We start from the raw sequence: 17,513 nt of genomic DNA, 5'->3' as shown, positions 1-17,513 counted from the left end.
AGTGTATGAGTTCTGGCTGTTCTTCCAGAGGACCTAGTTTCAAGACCCAGAACCTACAGTGTGGCTCACAACCATTTGTAACTCCAGTAACAAGGGATCTACCTTCTTCTGTACTTTACAGGCCCTACACACGCATATGCAGTGCACAGACATACCTACAGGTAGAACATCTATACCCACAAAATGAAATAAAATAAATAAAATAAGATAAAATAAAATAAAACAAATATATGAGCTACAATGGTCTTATCTCAATGTGATCAAAGCTATGTATAGGATACAACATATATTATACTGCATTTTAAAAAGGAATATGTCCTCTAAAATGAGAAATAGCAGCAGAGTGTCTCTCCTCATCATTCATATTCAATAAAATACTTAGTATATAATCTAGGGCCATAAAATAAGAGAAAGCAACAAAGACATACAAATAATAAAGAAGTCACATGATACAGGTTTGTAACTGATATGATCCTATATTCTAACGATCCTGAGGAGTGCATCAATAAACTCCTAAACATTTTTAACTAGACACAAACTCACTGCGATATGAAAGTTTAGCAGCTCTTCTCTCTATTTTTTCCTGTCAGTTTTTTTTCTCAATGAATTTATAATTGATAGATAAGCCAGTTTTTTTTTTAGAGTTCATGCTGCTATTTCTTTGGATGTGAGTTTAGTTCCTTGGTCCTATCTGTGGCTCATGTCCCAACAATCTAGCCCCTATTGGTACTCACACTCACATGCAACCAACTCCAGCACATACATAATTAAAAACCAAATACATATTAAAACAAAATATACTTTATATAGTCTGAATATTTAACCACTCTAAATTGGATTTTCAAGCAGTTTCTCTTGTTTTTATTGATGAATTTTGATTTCTAATTTTTATGAACCATTCAATAAAATAATTAATCTCAATTGGGGGTTTCTATCATACCTTTGACCATGCAGTTCTCAGATAAAAGACACAAAACTTTTATAATTATAATATGCCTTAATCAATACTAGGGCTTGGCAGATATCTACCTTCTATGCTAATATGTCTACTTCCCTGCCAATAACCCTGAAATATGAGTTGCCATATTTCATCTGAGCAATTCTTACTCATACTGACCAACATGCATAGTCAATTTGCACAGTCTTTGCCACTGTAGCATCTTCTCTTTTGTCCATCTTCTTTCTCTTTCCACATGGGCCTACTCAGGCCCTAGGCCTTGAAACTCAAACCTCCACCTACATGTTTTTTGCTGTAAGCATCTTTTTTTTTTTCTGATGATTTGCAGTTGTCTTTATTAAAGACTTCTTTTTTATATATTTTTATTTTCTTTTATTGGATATTTTCATTATTTACATTTCAAATGCTCTTTCCTTTCCCTGTTTCCCCATTGAAACCCCCTATCCCAACCCTGCTTCCTCAACTTCTAAGAGGATTTTCCACTACACACCCACTCATGCCCACCTCCCTGCACTGGCATTTCTCTACATGGAGTATCCAGCCTTCCCAGGACCAAGGGCCTCTCCTCCCATTGATGCCCTACAAGGCCATCCTCTGCTACATATGTGGCTAGTCATGGGTCATTCCATGTGTACTCTTTGGCTGGTGGTTTAGTCCCTGGGAGCTCTGGAGTATCTGGTTGGTTGATATTATGGCTCTTCTTATGGGATTGCAAACCCCTTCAGCTCCTTCAGGATTTGCTCTACCTCCTCTGTTGGGGACCCTGTGCTCAGTCCAATGGTTGGCTGTGAGCATCTGTCTCTGTATTTTTCAGGCTCTGGCAGAACCTCTCAGGAGATAGCTATATNAGGCTCCTGTCAGCAGGTTCTTGTTGGCATCCTCAATAGTGGCTAGGTTTGGTGACTGTATATGGGATGGATCCCCAGATGGGGCAGTCTCTGGATGGCCTTTCTTTCTTTGTCTATGTATTTCCTCCCATGGAGAAGAACTGCAAATATTTGGGCACAGGGAAAAATTTCCTGAACAGAACACCAATGGCTAATGCTCTAAGGTCAAAAATAGACAAACAAGACCTCATAACATTACAAAGCTTCTGTAAAGCAAAGGACACTGTTAATAGGACAATAGATTGGGAAAAGATCTTTACCAATCCTATATCCCAAATATATACAAAGAACTCAAAACGTTAGACTCCAGAGAATCAAATAACCCAATTAAAAAACGGGGTACAGAACTAAACAAAGAATTCTCAACTGAAGAATATCAAATGCCCAAAAAGCACCTAAAGAAATGTTCAACATCCTTAGGCATCAGGGAAATGGAAATCAAAACATCACTGAGATTCCACCTCACACCAGTCAGAATGGCTAAGATAAAAAACTCAAATGACAGCAGATGTTGGCAAAGATGTGGAGATAGAGGAACATTCCCCCGTTGTTGGTGCAATTGCAAACTGGTACAGCCACTCTGAAAATAAGTCTGGGGGTTCTTCAGAAAATTGGACATAGTACTACCTGAGGACCCAGCTATACCTCTCCTGGGCATATACCCAAAAGATTCTCCAACATATAACAAGGACACATGCTCCTCTATGTTCATAGAAGCCTTATTTATAATAGCCAGAAGCTGGAAAGAACACAGATGTCCTTCAACAGAGGAATGGATATAGAAAATGTGATACATTTACACAATAGAGTAGTACTGTGCTATTAAAAACAATGACTTTATGAAAATTTTATGCAAGTGGTGGAACTAGAAAATATCCTGATTGATGTGACCCAATCACAAAAGAACATACATGGTATGCACTCAGGAATAAGTGCATATTAGCCCAAAAGCTTGAAATACCAAAGATATAATTCACAGATCACATGAAGCTCAATAAGAAGCCAGATCAATGTGTGGGGGTTGTCAGCATCTTGAACCAACCAACAGTTTTTAATTAAGAAGCAGAGTCATATAGCATTACTTGGTGTACATGAGGATTCTCTTGTCCCTGAGGACAACCAGACCTTGGGGTTCAGTATTTACCATTGTAATACATAGAAACTAAGCGAACTTTAAGAAATTTCAGAAATAATGGCAGATCTTAAAATTTCTTTTTTTAAGAAAACTGAACCCAAATCATTTTGTTTAGTCAAAAGCAGTGAGGACACTAATCATTTACTTGGGGTTTGAAGATTGAGTGTTAATTTGTGAAGCTCTGAAAATAACTCAGCAGACCAGTTTAGCCATAAGTCCAAATGTCTGTCTGCCTCTATCTCCTGATTGCTACCTTGAAGGTCATGTAACACCTTGTCCAGTAAAACACTATCCTTCAGTAAACATATCCAAAATAAAACATATAAATAATTTATTTACTTTAGTAAATAGCAAAGCTTTGGATGCTCTTCTTTAATAAAAATTCTAGATAAATGCAATAATGAGATGTTTATATTATTTTAGCTAACATCATTAAAAATGCACAATGACAATGTATTTCTAGGGTTTTGTGGCCATAACAAATGTCTTAACATTTTTCACAGGGATGAAAATGGCTTCTGAAAATGTTGCAATGGGAATTTTTCTATTCTCCCAGATTACAGTGGGGATGCTTGGCAATTCTTCAATACTATTTTATTATGTGATTTTGATGTTCACTGGAAAGAATTTAATGCCCAAAGACCTGATTATAGAGCACTTGACCTTTGCCAACTGCTTGTCTATCATCTCAAGAGGTATTCCACAGACACTGGCAGATTATGGATTTAAATATTTCCTGGATGATACTGGATGTAAATTGATAGTGTATATATACAGAATAACAAGGGGGATGTCGCTTTATGCAATGTGCCTACTGAGTTGCTTTCAAGCAATCACAATCAGCCCTAATAACTCCAAAGTGCTGATGCTTAAACAAAGAGCCATCAAGTACATTGGTCCTTCCTGTTCAGTCAGTTGGCTTGTGCAAGTTTTTCTAAACATCTTGACTCCAGCAAGAGTGTCAGGCCCCAGTTACAAGAAAAATGTGACTAACATGATGAGCTATGCCTACTGCTCATGGTTTGCATCAGGCAATTTTGCAACTGCACTGTATATGTTTTTACTATGCTTCTCTGATGGACTGTGCCTGGGTCTCATGGCCTGCTCAAGTGTCTCCATGACGATTATCCTCTACAGACACAAGAGACAAGTGAGACATATTCATAAGGCTCAGTACTTCCTAAAACAATCACCAGAAAACAGAGCTACCCAAACAATCCTCATCCTGGTGTGCACATTTATCATCTCTTACTCATTCTCTTCTATTGTGGTCATCTTTACAACCTACTCCAAATATCCAATGCTATGGGGAGTAAGTGTATTTACATTCCTAGAAATATGTTTTCCCATATTTTGTCCCTTTGTTCTTCTCAGCAATATGAAGCCCATTTCCAGACTGTTTTCACCCTACTTTTTTAAGAAATAGCTTCCTCCAAGTTTGACATGAGATCTTAATGTAACATAAACACACACACACTGAGTGTGTGTGTTTGTGCTGCATCTATGTGTATTTCTGTGTGTATCTTCATTTTCCTGTTTTCTGTATTATGTCTGTTTACATCATGTGCACAATATCTGGCAGTCTTTAAGAGGGCATTGTACTCCATATGGCTGAGATTACTGTTAGCTTTTAGCCACTCCTGCATGATGAAAATAAATCCTGGGACTTGTGAAAGAGCAATCATGTGTCCAGACTTGAATATTTTGAGGATATTTTTAAATTTTAGTTTTGTGTATGTGTACCTAGATGTATATAGAGAAACAAAATGCATGTTTGCTGCCCACAGACACAAGACAAGTATGTTGGATTCACTGGATTCCCATCTGTTGTTTATTGTTTACCATTTTTTAAGATGGGGTAATATTCATTAAGACTCTACACCAGTGTTAGTCTACACTTTGACATCATGTAGATTCAAAGTGGGTCTTCTGCACTCCGTTGACTTTCTCTGAAGCACATACACATTAATATTTACATTGAAGAATAGCCATCACTTGAACATACTGTCAACCTGACACCCATACATATGATTTAAAAACAATGAAAATTGATCTTTCAATTAATGTTATATTTTTAAGGACAAAATGGCACGTGATTCCCAACTTTAAGTTGCATAATTAATCCTGAGGAGATAAATTAATATATACCACAATTGCTGTAAAAGTCTGAACTCAGCATCAATAAGTATACATTTGTATACACACATATGCATAGAGACATACATTCATGTATATATATATATATATATATATATACATACATATATATATATATATATATTCAGATAAATATATGTGTATGTAAATCACCAAATATTTATGTTCATGATATATTTTAATCATTTCAGAAAACTACATGCCTTTGTATTATATGGGGAAGTGAACAAGGTTGACCGGGTATGGTGTAGGCAGAAGTACAAGTAGCAAGAATGTTGAAAAGGCAGCATGGCAGCTCTGTATATGGCTGTTTGTTTGAGTGTTTACTGGGGTTATCCTATACAGAGAATTATGCTCATCTCCGAAGTCAGAGTTTGGTACCTTAAAAGCCCAGTGTGACATGCCTCCCCGTTTTTCAGGTCTGAGTGATTTTAATTCCCACACGCAATAGAGATATTGTCATTGCTCTTATTTTCCAACCATAAATTTATGGCAAGACCCTCTTGCTGAAAAGACCACCTTATTTAGACACAGGGCATTGCATGTTAAGTTCATTTTGACCAAGATGGTTTATCCCTGCTAGGTGCACTTCAAACCACCTGAGAAGCATTCAGGATTTTGAAAGAAGAAATTAATAGTTGTACCCAGCTGTGAACACAGTGCACTTAAACAATGATAATTCTAGTAAGGTACTTCCATTGTTACATTGGTAGCACAATTATTATTGGGGTAACCAGCAACTTTCTGGTTGCATTTGAAGCTTGCTCTCTAGTAGCAGTTTTCAACCTAGAAGATGTAGCCATCGATAAACACTATTTCCTGAGATCTTAGGAATTGAGTCACTGCTCAGAAGCAAAATTATAGGTATACAAACAGAAAATAAATTTATAGCCGCAAATTTCTAAGACATGAACAAATACATTTTCTCCAGTGGTTGCTACCGACAGATTGAGAACCACTTTTCTCAAGGAATCCTGGGCTGGAAATTGGGCCAGGAATTCATGATGGGGGTCACCACAGACCCCATGATTACAATGAATGGCATTATTTTGATAAATCAACCCAGTGTCAAGTAACCCTCCAAGTTCTTATTCCTATATCCAGAGATTAGTGCAACAATCAGAACTTATCAGAGAATTTTCGGTGTGCTAGGAAGGTGATTATCACAAAGAGTAAAGTGAATAGAATGAGTGACTCTGTAATGCCCACATCAAAAGTTTAGGTAATATCATGGTAAATAAGGAAAAATTCAAAGTGCTAGATGTGAGGGTGGATTAGACAAAAATTCTGTCTGCTGCCTATGAAAGGAGCATTGCACTCATGAACTCACAACAGCTCTTTTTGCCTGCATAAAATATGCACTTAGTACTAGATTAGGTGACATTATAGCATGAAGGAGGTGTTCAAGACTGACCAGGCATAGCTGGAAGCTCTGGAGAGTTAATGTATTCTTGCAAGGAAGAGGAAGTTTGTGATAATGCTGTGGCCATATTAGGTCAGCCAAGAACCAGTGAATAACATAGCACACCTCTGACTATAACTATACCAGAAATTGACTTGGTGGATTATAAGAAATACAATATATGAAGTTAGGCAAGTTTGGGAATATGGACATAGATTTACAGGACTTGAAAAGACTGGCAAGATTTGGTGTATAAAATCTAAGTGAATTGTATCCATGTGTGACATTTAAAGAATTCATGAAAATATTGTCTTTTTAAAATCCTCCAATTGTCACAATCTGTTCTTAAGTCTTAATAAATACTTGTATATTAAAATCCAGTTACAAGGAATTTCAGTGCTAAGTAACCCCAAATAAGAGGCTATACATTTACTACCTATGTAAATTTGATTGGCAATACATCAAGGACTACACCATAAGGAATGAGTGACAAAATTTCACAGTAAAAATTAATTTTAATCTTGCTTTTAGAAAATGTGGTTTGAAGAAAGGAAGAGAAAGACCATCCAATGCATATTTTTCCTTCATGCCTATCAGCTTACTTGTTCTTCAGATTTTACAGAAATTCTCAAAGATGTCTGGACATTGGAAAAGGCATGCAGTTGTCCCACATTCATCAAAGCCAGGAACCAAATTCATGTTCTTAGCATTAGCTCTTTGTGCCTTTATATGCCTGCCTGTGACGCTTTGAGCTCACAGAGATGGATTCTTAATAATTACTACAAATGACTTAATTGCACTTGTATTGTGATGTGGACACATTTACACTGGCATGTGATTGGTAGAATGTTTTCTCAGTCTCTTACATAGATGGTGTTGTGGATCTAGACTTGAGTTGAAAAGCACTCCTCTCAGCAAACAATATGGAAGGGAAAGGGTGATGTTCAGAATCTACAAGGCCTGGGTGTGAATATGGGACATCTCAGACTATTACAGCATGGTTGTATTGGAATTTGCTACTATCTCACAAGGATTCTGATCCTGGGTTCTCACATATGGCACATTCAATAGCATACTGGAAGAAAAAAGAGGGTAGGGGGCATATAGAGGAGTCTGAAGCACAATAAAAGAAAGACAGAGAGAAAGAGAGTCTACTCTCTTTCCACAGAAAGAAGGATATATATTTCTTTTGGAGGAATCATGATGTTTTATTATCATGATGTGATGACTGTGATCTGGGTAGAAATTAAAATGGCATAACCAAATGAGTGTTTTTGTGCTCATTCTTTTTTACCATTTATTTATTTATTTAAAACTAATTAATATTTCCCAATTATTTATTAGATATTTCCTTCATTTACATTTTAATTGCTATCCGAAAATCCCCTAGATCTTCCCCCTGCCTTTCTCCCCTACCCACCCACTCTCACTTCTTGGCATTGGCATTCCCCTGTACTGGGGCATGTAAAGTTTAAAAGACCAAGGGGCCTCTCTTCCTTATGATGGCTGACTAGGCCATCTTTTTCTACATATGCAGCTAGAGACACAAGGTCTGGGGGTACTGGTTACTTCATATTGTTGTTCCACCTATAGGTTAGTAGACCCCTGCAACTCCTTGGGTACTTTCTCTAGATTCTCCATTGGGGCCCTGTGTTCCATCCAAAAGATGACTGTGAGCATCCACTTCTGTATTTGCCAGGCACTGGCAATCCCACCAGCAGTGGAGGAGTGTTCCTCTTTCTCCACATCCCGGCCAGAATCTGCTGTCACTTGAACTTTTCATCTTAGCCATTCTGATTGGTGTGAGGTAGAATCTCAGGGTTGTTTTGATTTGCATTTCCCTGATGATTAAGGATGTTAAATATTTTTTCAGGTGCTTCTCAGTCATTTTTTAATGGAGTTATTTGATTTTCTGGAGTACAGCTTCTTGAGTTCTTTGTATATATTGGAAATTGGTTCCCTATTATATTTAGGATTGGTAAAAAATCCTTTCCCAATATGTTGGTGGCCTTTTTGTCTTATTGACAGTGTCTTTTGCCCTACAGAAGCTTTGTGATTTTATGAGGTTCTATTTGTCGATTCTTGATCATATTGCATAAGCCCTTGCTGTTCTGTTCAGGAATTTTTCCCCTGTGCCCATATCTTCGAGGCTTTCCCCCACTTTCTCCTCTATAAGTTTCACAGTCTCTGGTTTCATGTAGAGTTCATTGATCCACTTAGACTTGAGTTTTGTACAAGGAGATAAGAATGCATCAATTTGCATTCTTCTGCATGATAACTGCCGGATTAGCTACCAGCATTTGTTGAAAATGCTGTCTTTTTTCCACTGGATGGTTTTGGCTTCCTTGTCAAAGATCAAGTGACCATATGTGTGTGGATTCATTTCTGGGTCTTCAATTATATTCCATTGGTCTACTTGTCTGTCCCTATACCAGTAGCATGCAGTTTTTAACACAATTGCTCTTAGTACAGCTTGAGGTCAGGCTTGGTGCATATGTAGCAGAAGATGGCATAGTTGGCCATCATGGTGAATAGAGGCCCCTTGGTCTTACAAACTTTATAAGCCCCAGTACAGGGAAACACCAGGGCCAAGAAGTGGGAGTGGGTGGGAAGGGGAACAAGCATGGGGGAAGGGTATAGGTGACTTTCAGGATAGAATTTGAAATGTAAATGAAGAAAATTCCTAATAAAAAATTGGGTAAGCGGATATTAGCCCAGAAACTTAGAATACCCAAGATACATTATGCAAAACACAAGAAAACCAAGAACGATGACCATCGTATGGATACTTCATTTCTCCTTAGAATAAGTAACAAACACTCATGAAAGGATATAGGTACAGAGACAAAATTTAGAGCTAAGATGAAAGGATGGACTATCCAGAGACTACCCCATCTGGGAATCCATCCATCATCAGCCACCAAACCTAGATACTAATGCACATGCTAGCAAGATTCTGCTGAAGGGACCCTGATATAGCGGCCTCTTGTGAGGCTATGCCAGTGCCTGGCAAACACTGAATTAGATGCTCACAGCCAGCTATTGGATGGAACACAGGGTCCCCAATGGAGGAGCTAGAGAAAGAACCCAAGAAGCTGAATGGAGCTGCACCCCTGTAGGTGGAACAACAATATGAACTAACCAGTACCCCCGAGCTTGTGTCTCTAGCTGCATATGTAGCAGAAGATGNCCTAATTGGCCATCACTGGGAAGAGAGGCCCCTTGGTCTTGCAAACTTTATATGACCCAGCACAAGGCAAGGCCTGGGCCAAGTAGTGGGAGTGGGTGGGTAGGGGAGCAGGGGCGGGGGGGGTGGTTTAGGGAACTTTCAGGATAGCATTTGTTATGTAAATAAAGAAAATAATAATAATAAAAAACCCTTTAATTCTTAAAAAATTGGCAAAAAAGCTATTTATACGAATAGGTTTTGTGTAACATAAGAACGTCCTATAGAACAGTATTTGTAAAGGCAACAAAATTAATAATGCATAAAAGTACAAATGTATTGCTTTTGGCAGAGAAATTATTACAATTTAAAATATATCTATAAAGAAAAATGTGAACATTTATGCCATGTTATTCAAGTTAAAATGGCAGGAAAACAAATGTGACACTTTCTAATGCACAGATGACAGCACAACTGTATTACAAAGAAATATAGATTACAAATATGATCTGCAGATTGTCAAAATGATATAAAGTTCATAAAAGAGTGAGGAAATGTAGTTCAGTGGCAGAGTTATCATCTTTATTGCATTAAGTCACTGGTTTCAAAGCTCAGGTCAAATAAGCTACGGATAACCTTGGCAATGTTAAGTATCAAGTGTGACTTGCATTGACTTTGAAAACTGCCAAAATATATATAGAAAAATTCACTAAGAAACCATAGTCTTAAAAAAATTGCTTTGTATTTTAAATTTTAAATTAGTATACATAGTATTAGATTTCTGTATACCAGTTTTGAACAAATTTATTTTTCCCTCTTGTCTTATACTTTTGCCTCCATTCCCCAAATACACTCTTACAAGTTTATAGATGCTTCATTATCCTTTCTCTTTAATTTGTCCTACTCCACTCACATTGATTACTCAACAACTCTTTTTTTCCATGTTTTATTTTACCTCATTTTGGGTTTCATAGCCTATAGCCACTTTTTCTTGACCTTGAAATACAATATTGTGATTCACATTCTTGTTTGGAACAGAATAACCCTCAAATCTTTGTCGGGGCTTTCAGAGTCTAAACCACCAACCAAAGAATGTATATGAGCTGGACCTAGGCATATATGTAACAGATGTACAACATAGACTATATGTGGGTTCCTGGGATCTGGAATGGGGCCTATCCCAAAAGCTGTTGCCTATACATGGGTAATGTTCTTGCTAGTCTTCCTTGCCAGGCTTTGGTAGAAGAGGGTGTGGCTAGTCTTGCAAAGACTTGAAGTGCCATGATGGGGGGATACCCAGAAGTAACCCCAGCTGATCAGTTAAAAAGGGTTTGGAGGAATTATGGAAATATATTTTTGGAAGGCGAGCAGCGAGCAGGGTGTAAAGTTAATAAGTAAAAAATTAAATTTAAGAAAAAAGGAAAGCTTAGACACACACTGACACAATTGTTGAAAGTACATCAGATCCTTGAAATTTTCATGATATTCTTTTCTTTCACAGATAAACAAAATTCTGCTGTGTGTTTTTTCCATACTTTTATTATCTGCTAATGAATATCATTTCTCTGCTGATAAAAGTATGCAGAACTAAATCAACATGGTTGTGCAGTTTCTATATGGTAGAACATATAGTCCCTTGGGTATATGCCCAGAAAATATATTGCTGTTTTATATTGTAATCCCATTTTTCGTTTAGTGAGAAATCCTTATTTGTACTATGAAGGAAATACTGAAACACTTAACGTTAAAGAATGAGGATTCTGTCTTTCCACACTGTAGTCCGTATTTGTTCTGCTCTGTGCTCTTGGTGTTAATAATTCTAAGTGGAACAATGTAGTCTCAAATTATTTGTAATTTATATTTCCTCTATAGGAATACATTAAGAAACCATTTACTGCATATTAAGTGCCTTGTTTTTAAAGAAACCCTGGCTCATTTTATTAACTTTTTCTTTGCTGGAAATTTTGTGCTCAGATTGTTTATCGGATCTGTATTTCCCTTTATTCTAGTTTTTAATCTCCTGAATGAAATACAGAAGTCAAAGTTTTTCTCCTATTCTGTACCTTTTATCCACTCTTGGTTGATAGTTTTCTTCAATGTGCAGAAATCTTTTAATTTCCTGAAGTTCACTTGTTAATTTTTCTTATATTGCTGTCTATTAGTGTAATGCCTCTACCTCTTTCTTGTGTTTCTAATATTTCACTTTGGGAGTTTTTCATATGTCATTTAGAATAATTTAACATTAATTTTTGTACCTGGTAAGGGGATATAGATATAATTCCATTGTGCAGGTGAATAGCTATTGTACACAATGTCATTTAAGATATCTGAAGGTTTGATCACACAGTTACATCAAGCATTCAAGAAAGAAGTAAATGAGTCTTCCTGTGATTCTTCCTGAGAAATGCTGAGACTCAGCAGGACATTGGTCTGGAATTTCTAACTCCTCCTTTTTCCTTATTCAATATCGATCATTCCTGTGTAGCTTTTTACCTTCTCAGGTTCCCAACTCACAATATAACATTTGTTATTGTGATGAACAAGAGTTGATGACACACAGGCCGGGCGTGGTGGCACAGGCCTTTAATCCCAGCACTCCGGAGGCAGAGGCAGGCGGATTTCTGAGTTCGAGGCCAGCCTGGTCTACAAAGTGAGTTCCAGGACAGCCAGGGCTACACAGAGAAACCCTGTCTCGAAAAACAAAAACAAAAACAAAAACAACAACAAAAAAAAGAGTTGATGACACAGCAAGTGCAAGATTCAGTAATACTACAATTGCAACTTGGAAACTATCATTCCAATTTTTATTGAAGAAAACCAACAGTTTTATAGCCTCTGAAATATTTTACTTTCCTGTGGCTTCTGCATTCAGTTTTTTTTCCTTCATATAATAAGTTGCTTTAACTTCAGTTCTCATTTATGTTAATTATTTTAACTAACATCGTTTTTATCAAGTACGTAATGATCCCCTCATTTTTGTATAATAATTTCTGGTGATTTGGAACCCATCTCTGCCCACATAGTGGACACATATGACTCTTCATAGGAAACGTTTCCATATTCAGGGTGCAATTCAACTCCATACTCCTGTTACTTTGTATCAGTTACTTCCTAGCTCCTACTGGTGGTTTACAGCTGTCTAAAAATAACCTATAGGAGATGACAAGCTTCTGCCCCTGGCAATCACACTCATATGTAACCTCCCAGATATACACTGGTTTAAAGATAGGATAAATTTTACAAGTGTTTTCTTTTCCTCTTTACTCATCACAACTATGCCTTTCAAATATTTCTATCATTTCTCTTGATTTAGTTTGAAATGTTTCATGGTATTTTACAGATAATGGCATATATTAGTCATTCTGTCTTTGAAAATTGAATGAAATTCATTAAATTTATTTTAAAAAACACATATTATTCTATTTTTTTTTTGATTTTTTATAATGGGTTTGTCTTTGTATAGGTCTAACATTGTTGGAACTGCCTGTATAGACCAGAGTAACAACAAATTCATAGATATATGTGCCTCTGTCTTTTGATTCCTAAATTAAAAGTGTCTACTGCCACATCTAAATAAAATATTAAACTTGAGTAATCATATCCAGTTTTTCCATTTTCACTGAAAAAAGATACAAAATTTATTTATAAAGAAAAGTCACTTAAATAATTTTCATTCAGTGACCTATATACATACAATTATAGTGATGAATGTATTAATTAAGCTAAATTCATGAAATAGTGAAGAAAATTGGAAAGAGATCTACTGCAAGACTCAGTTATACATTCCCTTGATATTTACTCAAAAATATCCATCATACCACAAAGATACTTGCTCAAATGTGATCATAAAAGCTGTTCTCATAATAGTCAGAAGCTGAAAACAACCTTGATGCCCCTCAACCAAGGAATGTATATAGAAAATATGGTTCATTTCCACAATGGAATACAATGGATCTATTGAAAACTAGAACATCATGAGTTTTGTAGGGAAATAGAAGAAATTAGAAAATGTCATCCTGAATGAGGTAACTGAGACCCAAAAGGACATTCATGGTATGTATGAATATTAATCAAAGAAATATAGAATATCTATGATACAGTCCACAGAACTGAAGGTTAACAAACAGAGCAGTCCAAGTGAGGATGTTTCAATCCTGCTTGGGAGGGAGAAGAATGCTATCACAGGAGGCAGAGAGAAGGAGGGAACTGAGTGGGAGAAATCATGAGTAGGGGAAAAGAGCAACATGATCAGCTATGGGGTTGGGGAGAGGCAGGAGAGAAGTACTGTGGGCCACCAGAATGAATGGAAATATGGAACTTCGGAGGGTGAAATGTGGCGAGATGCTCTAGAAAGTACCAGAGCCCTGGGAGGTAAGAGATGCTCAGAATTCAAATGGAGAGAAGTTAGATGAAATGCCCAACAGTGGGAATACAGAACTCTGTAGAGTTCACCTCAAGAAGAAAGACAGTGCATCAAGGGGAAGGATTTGGGTTGCCATCCCATAGTTTTTGTGTCAGAAACTATGATATAGAATTCTACCTGTCTAAAAACTACAGGTAAAAAATGTAGAAGAGACTAATGGAAGGCAGTCCAGTGATCTGCCCAACTTGGGTTCTATTTCAAGGGAGGCTCCAAGGCATGACAGTATTACTGCTGCTATGGTATGCTTACACAAAACAGTATGGTATTCCTCTGAGAGAACCAAAAAGCAGCTGACTGAGACAGATGCAGACACTTATACTCAATCATTCAACTGAAGTTGGAGAACCCTGTGGTTGAGTTAGGAAAAGCTAGAAAAAGCTGAGAAGAAGAGTTACCCCATAGGAAGACCAGCAGTCTCAACTAACTAGGACACCTCAGATAACTCAGCCACTGAGCCAACAACCAGATAGCATACATGAGCATATACCTGGACACATATACAGCAGAGGACTGCCTGGTCTGGCCTCAGTGGGAGAAGAGTCATCTAACTCTTGAGAGAGGTAGTGGAGAGGCCTGGTATGGGTTGGAGAAGACATTCTCTTGGAGATAGGGGTGAAGAGGAATGGGATGAGGAACCAAGGAAGGAGAGAGATCAAGAAGGGGGCAGTGACTGAACTGTAAAAAGTTAAAAATAATTAAAAAATTAAAAATTAACTTTTAAATGAAAGTCTATAATTTTAAGGATAAAATAATCCAGGTATCTGTTAAATGAATAATTTATTATGAGGAGATAAATTCATATATACCAGTATTAATGTAAAATTCCCAACACACAACCAACCATGATACATTTGTATAAAAATGCACATAAATACATTCATACATACATATATCCATCCATATATATATATATATATATATATATATATATGCAAACTCTCAAACATTAATGCACATGGTGTGTATATTTTTATTGTAAAATATAATTATTTTCTTTTTATTAGTTATTATATTTATTTACATTTCACATGATACTCCCTTTTCAGTTTCCCCTCCACAAAGCTCTATACCCTCCTCACTCTCATCTGCTTCTGTGAGGGAGCTCAATCATTTCAGGAAACTACTTGACATCCTATAAACTGCAGAAATAGATGAGGGTGGACAGGAGTGAATGACACTATGGATGACTGAGTGTTCAAATGGAGTTTTTCTGTATGCTTGTCTGGGTGAGTATTTCTTTGGGCTTATTCTTAACAGAGCATTAAATTTATCTCAGAAACCACAAGTTGCTGACTTAAAAGTCTTATGTGGGTTTCCTACTCTTGAGTATTAGTTCTGAGTATCTAGAGACACCCAAAATAATACACACTTCTGTCATTGGTCATGATTATCAACTTGAATGTTGATAATCTTCAGCAAGTCCTTCTTCCTGACAATACCAAAACTTTGGTGATGGGACATGAAAAATCAAGTTAGTATTGGCCAAGACAATTCTGCACTGTTGGGTAAAATTTACAGTACCTGAGTGCATTCAAGATGTTGGAAGGGTAAAGTTACTGAGTTTTATACACAGTGAACTTCACCAATGTCCATTTTAGTAACATACTACCATTTTTGCTACATTGGTAGAATACCTATTGTTGTGGTACACAGCATTTTTGTGGTTGAATTTGGGACTTGATCTATAGTGATGATTCTCAGTCCATGGTTCATTAGTAATGGAATACATAGATTTCTGATACTATTAGGAACTAAGGCACTAGCCAGTAGGAAAACTACCATTGTAACAACAAAAATGTATATGAATGTAGATTTTTTTCTTTTCTTTTTTTTAAACTATTTAACTTGTTTTAATATTTCTTCACAAATGGTGAAAATACTAAAGAATGGACAAGGAAATAATCATATTGTCATAAACATTCTAAATATGGAATTAAAAATTTTAAATATTTTCCTGTTTAAAAAATAAAGCTTGTCATCAACAAAGCTCTGCAGGTCTCTAGAAGGGCTGGTCTTTGCATTACTAAAGGTGCTAGCCTTTATCCATTTTCCCAGGTCCTCTTTGACGGCCTCTTCTTCCTCCCAACTGTTCCATTCTAGGTCCAAGGAGCCCTCTCCCCCCCCCCCCAGGACTACTTTGTGTTCCTCCAACAAAGCCAACTTGGTCCATGCTGAGGCTACCTCAGAAGCCTGCTCTACCTCCACTTCTGCTACTTCTGAATATTTCTCCAGGGCAAACAAGGTCCATGAATCCACCTCTTTCTCACCTCATCTACAATCACCACCCAGAGGTGGAAACGGAGGGAGGATGAAGCCTTTGGGATTAGAGGCCTTACACCGGTTGCATTCTCTTCTCCAGGTAAAATTTCAGTTTCCACAGTCTGGATTGGGACACTGAGAGTCTGCAGCCTGGTGCTGTACCTTTCATCCTCCAGAGGGGTTCTCTCTGTAGCGTTGGAGCCCTCCTAGGTGGAAACTTCCTGTGTCCTCCAGGACCTCCCATGAAAATCATGGGTCCCTAAGGATCTACTGTGCCACCAGAACCTCCCCAAAGGGGTGGTGATATCCCTCTGCCCTCACATGGTGACATGCCACCCTGCATGCTGTTTATTGTAAGCTTCTTTCAGGTAAGAGAATCTTTAAGTTTACTTCCTTGAAAATCTTTCCCATCAAACCATTCCACAGAAACCTTGGCTCTTGGTGGATCTTCATAGGACACTGTGGCATCACCTTTAAGCTTTCTTGTGTCCTTACAGAGATAGATATGAGTCCTAGGTTGTCCATTTCTCTTCTTCATCTTGGCAACCAACACTTCCTAAAGAAGTCTGCCAGATGATACAGAACCACATTGCTATTTTATCCATGCACATTAATTGCACTATTGTCAGAGTCTTCATTGGGATCTATAGGGATGCCTAGATCAGGACCTGGTCCTTCATTCATGGCTTATTTAAGTGACCTTGCTCCCTAGTGCTGCCCATTCCACCATGTCCTCCTCCATGCCCACCTCTGCTCATGCCTCCATGATCTAATTCTTTTCTTACTCTGCACCTATTATCAAGGCAACTCATGCTCTGGTCCAGAAAATTCTTCAGACTTCTGCCCATAAATACCCATGCTCCTGGAGTGATTCTGTAGGAATGAACTCTGCTGCCCATAGCTCTTGCTCTGTCATATATATTGACTTGGAGTCTGGCTATAGGATCCAGTCTGAGGAGGTAACTAATGAGAGGCTGCTTCCCATAGCTGCGTTATTGACCACAGCTACTCTGGTGCCCATAGCTCCTTGGCTTCCCATCAGTGTTCTGCTGAAAGTAACTGCTCTGATCATAGGAACTCAGCTGAACACAGGAGTAGCTGGTAGAAGGATAAGATGCAGTGCAGT

At 37.5% G+C, this 17,513-nt stretch overlaps 1 protein-coding gene and 1 pseudogene across 1 annotated transcript; one reads left to right on the top strand and one right to left on the bottom strand.

Moving 5' to 3' along the window:
* The first annotated feature begins 3,485 nt into the window (after nt 1-3,485).
* On the top strand, nt 3,486-4,406 carry LOC110315485 (vomeronasal type-1 receptor 4-like). Its single transcript, XM_021189527.1, has one exon. The coding sequence runs from the start codon at nt 3,486-3,488 to the stop codon at nt 4,404-4,406; it is 921 nt and encodes a 306-aa protein (XP_021045186.1).
* Nucleotides 4,407-16,160: 11,754 nt separating this feature from the next.
* Nucleotides 16,161-17,071, bottom strand: LOC110315487 (annotated as a pseudogene).
* Between the last annotated feature and the right edge of the window lie 442 nt (nt 17,072-17,513).

The sequence above is a fragment of the Mus pahari genome, unplaced genomic scaffold (assembly GCF_900095145.1).
Source record: "Mus pahari unplaced genomic scaffold, PAHARI_EIJ_v1.1 scaffold_6210_1, whole genome shotgun sequence".
NCBI lineage: Eukaryota > Metazoa > Chordata > Mammalia > Rodentia > Muridae > Mus > Mus pahari.
This window is presented reverse-complemented; position numbering and strand designations above follow the sequence as displayed.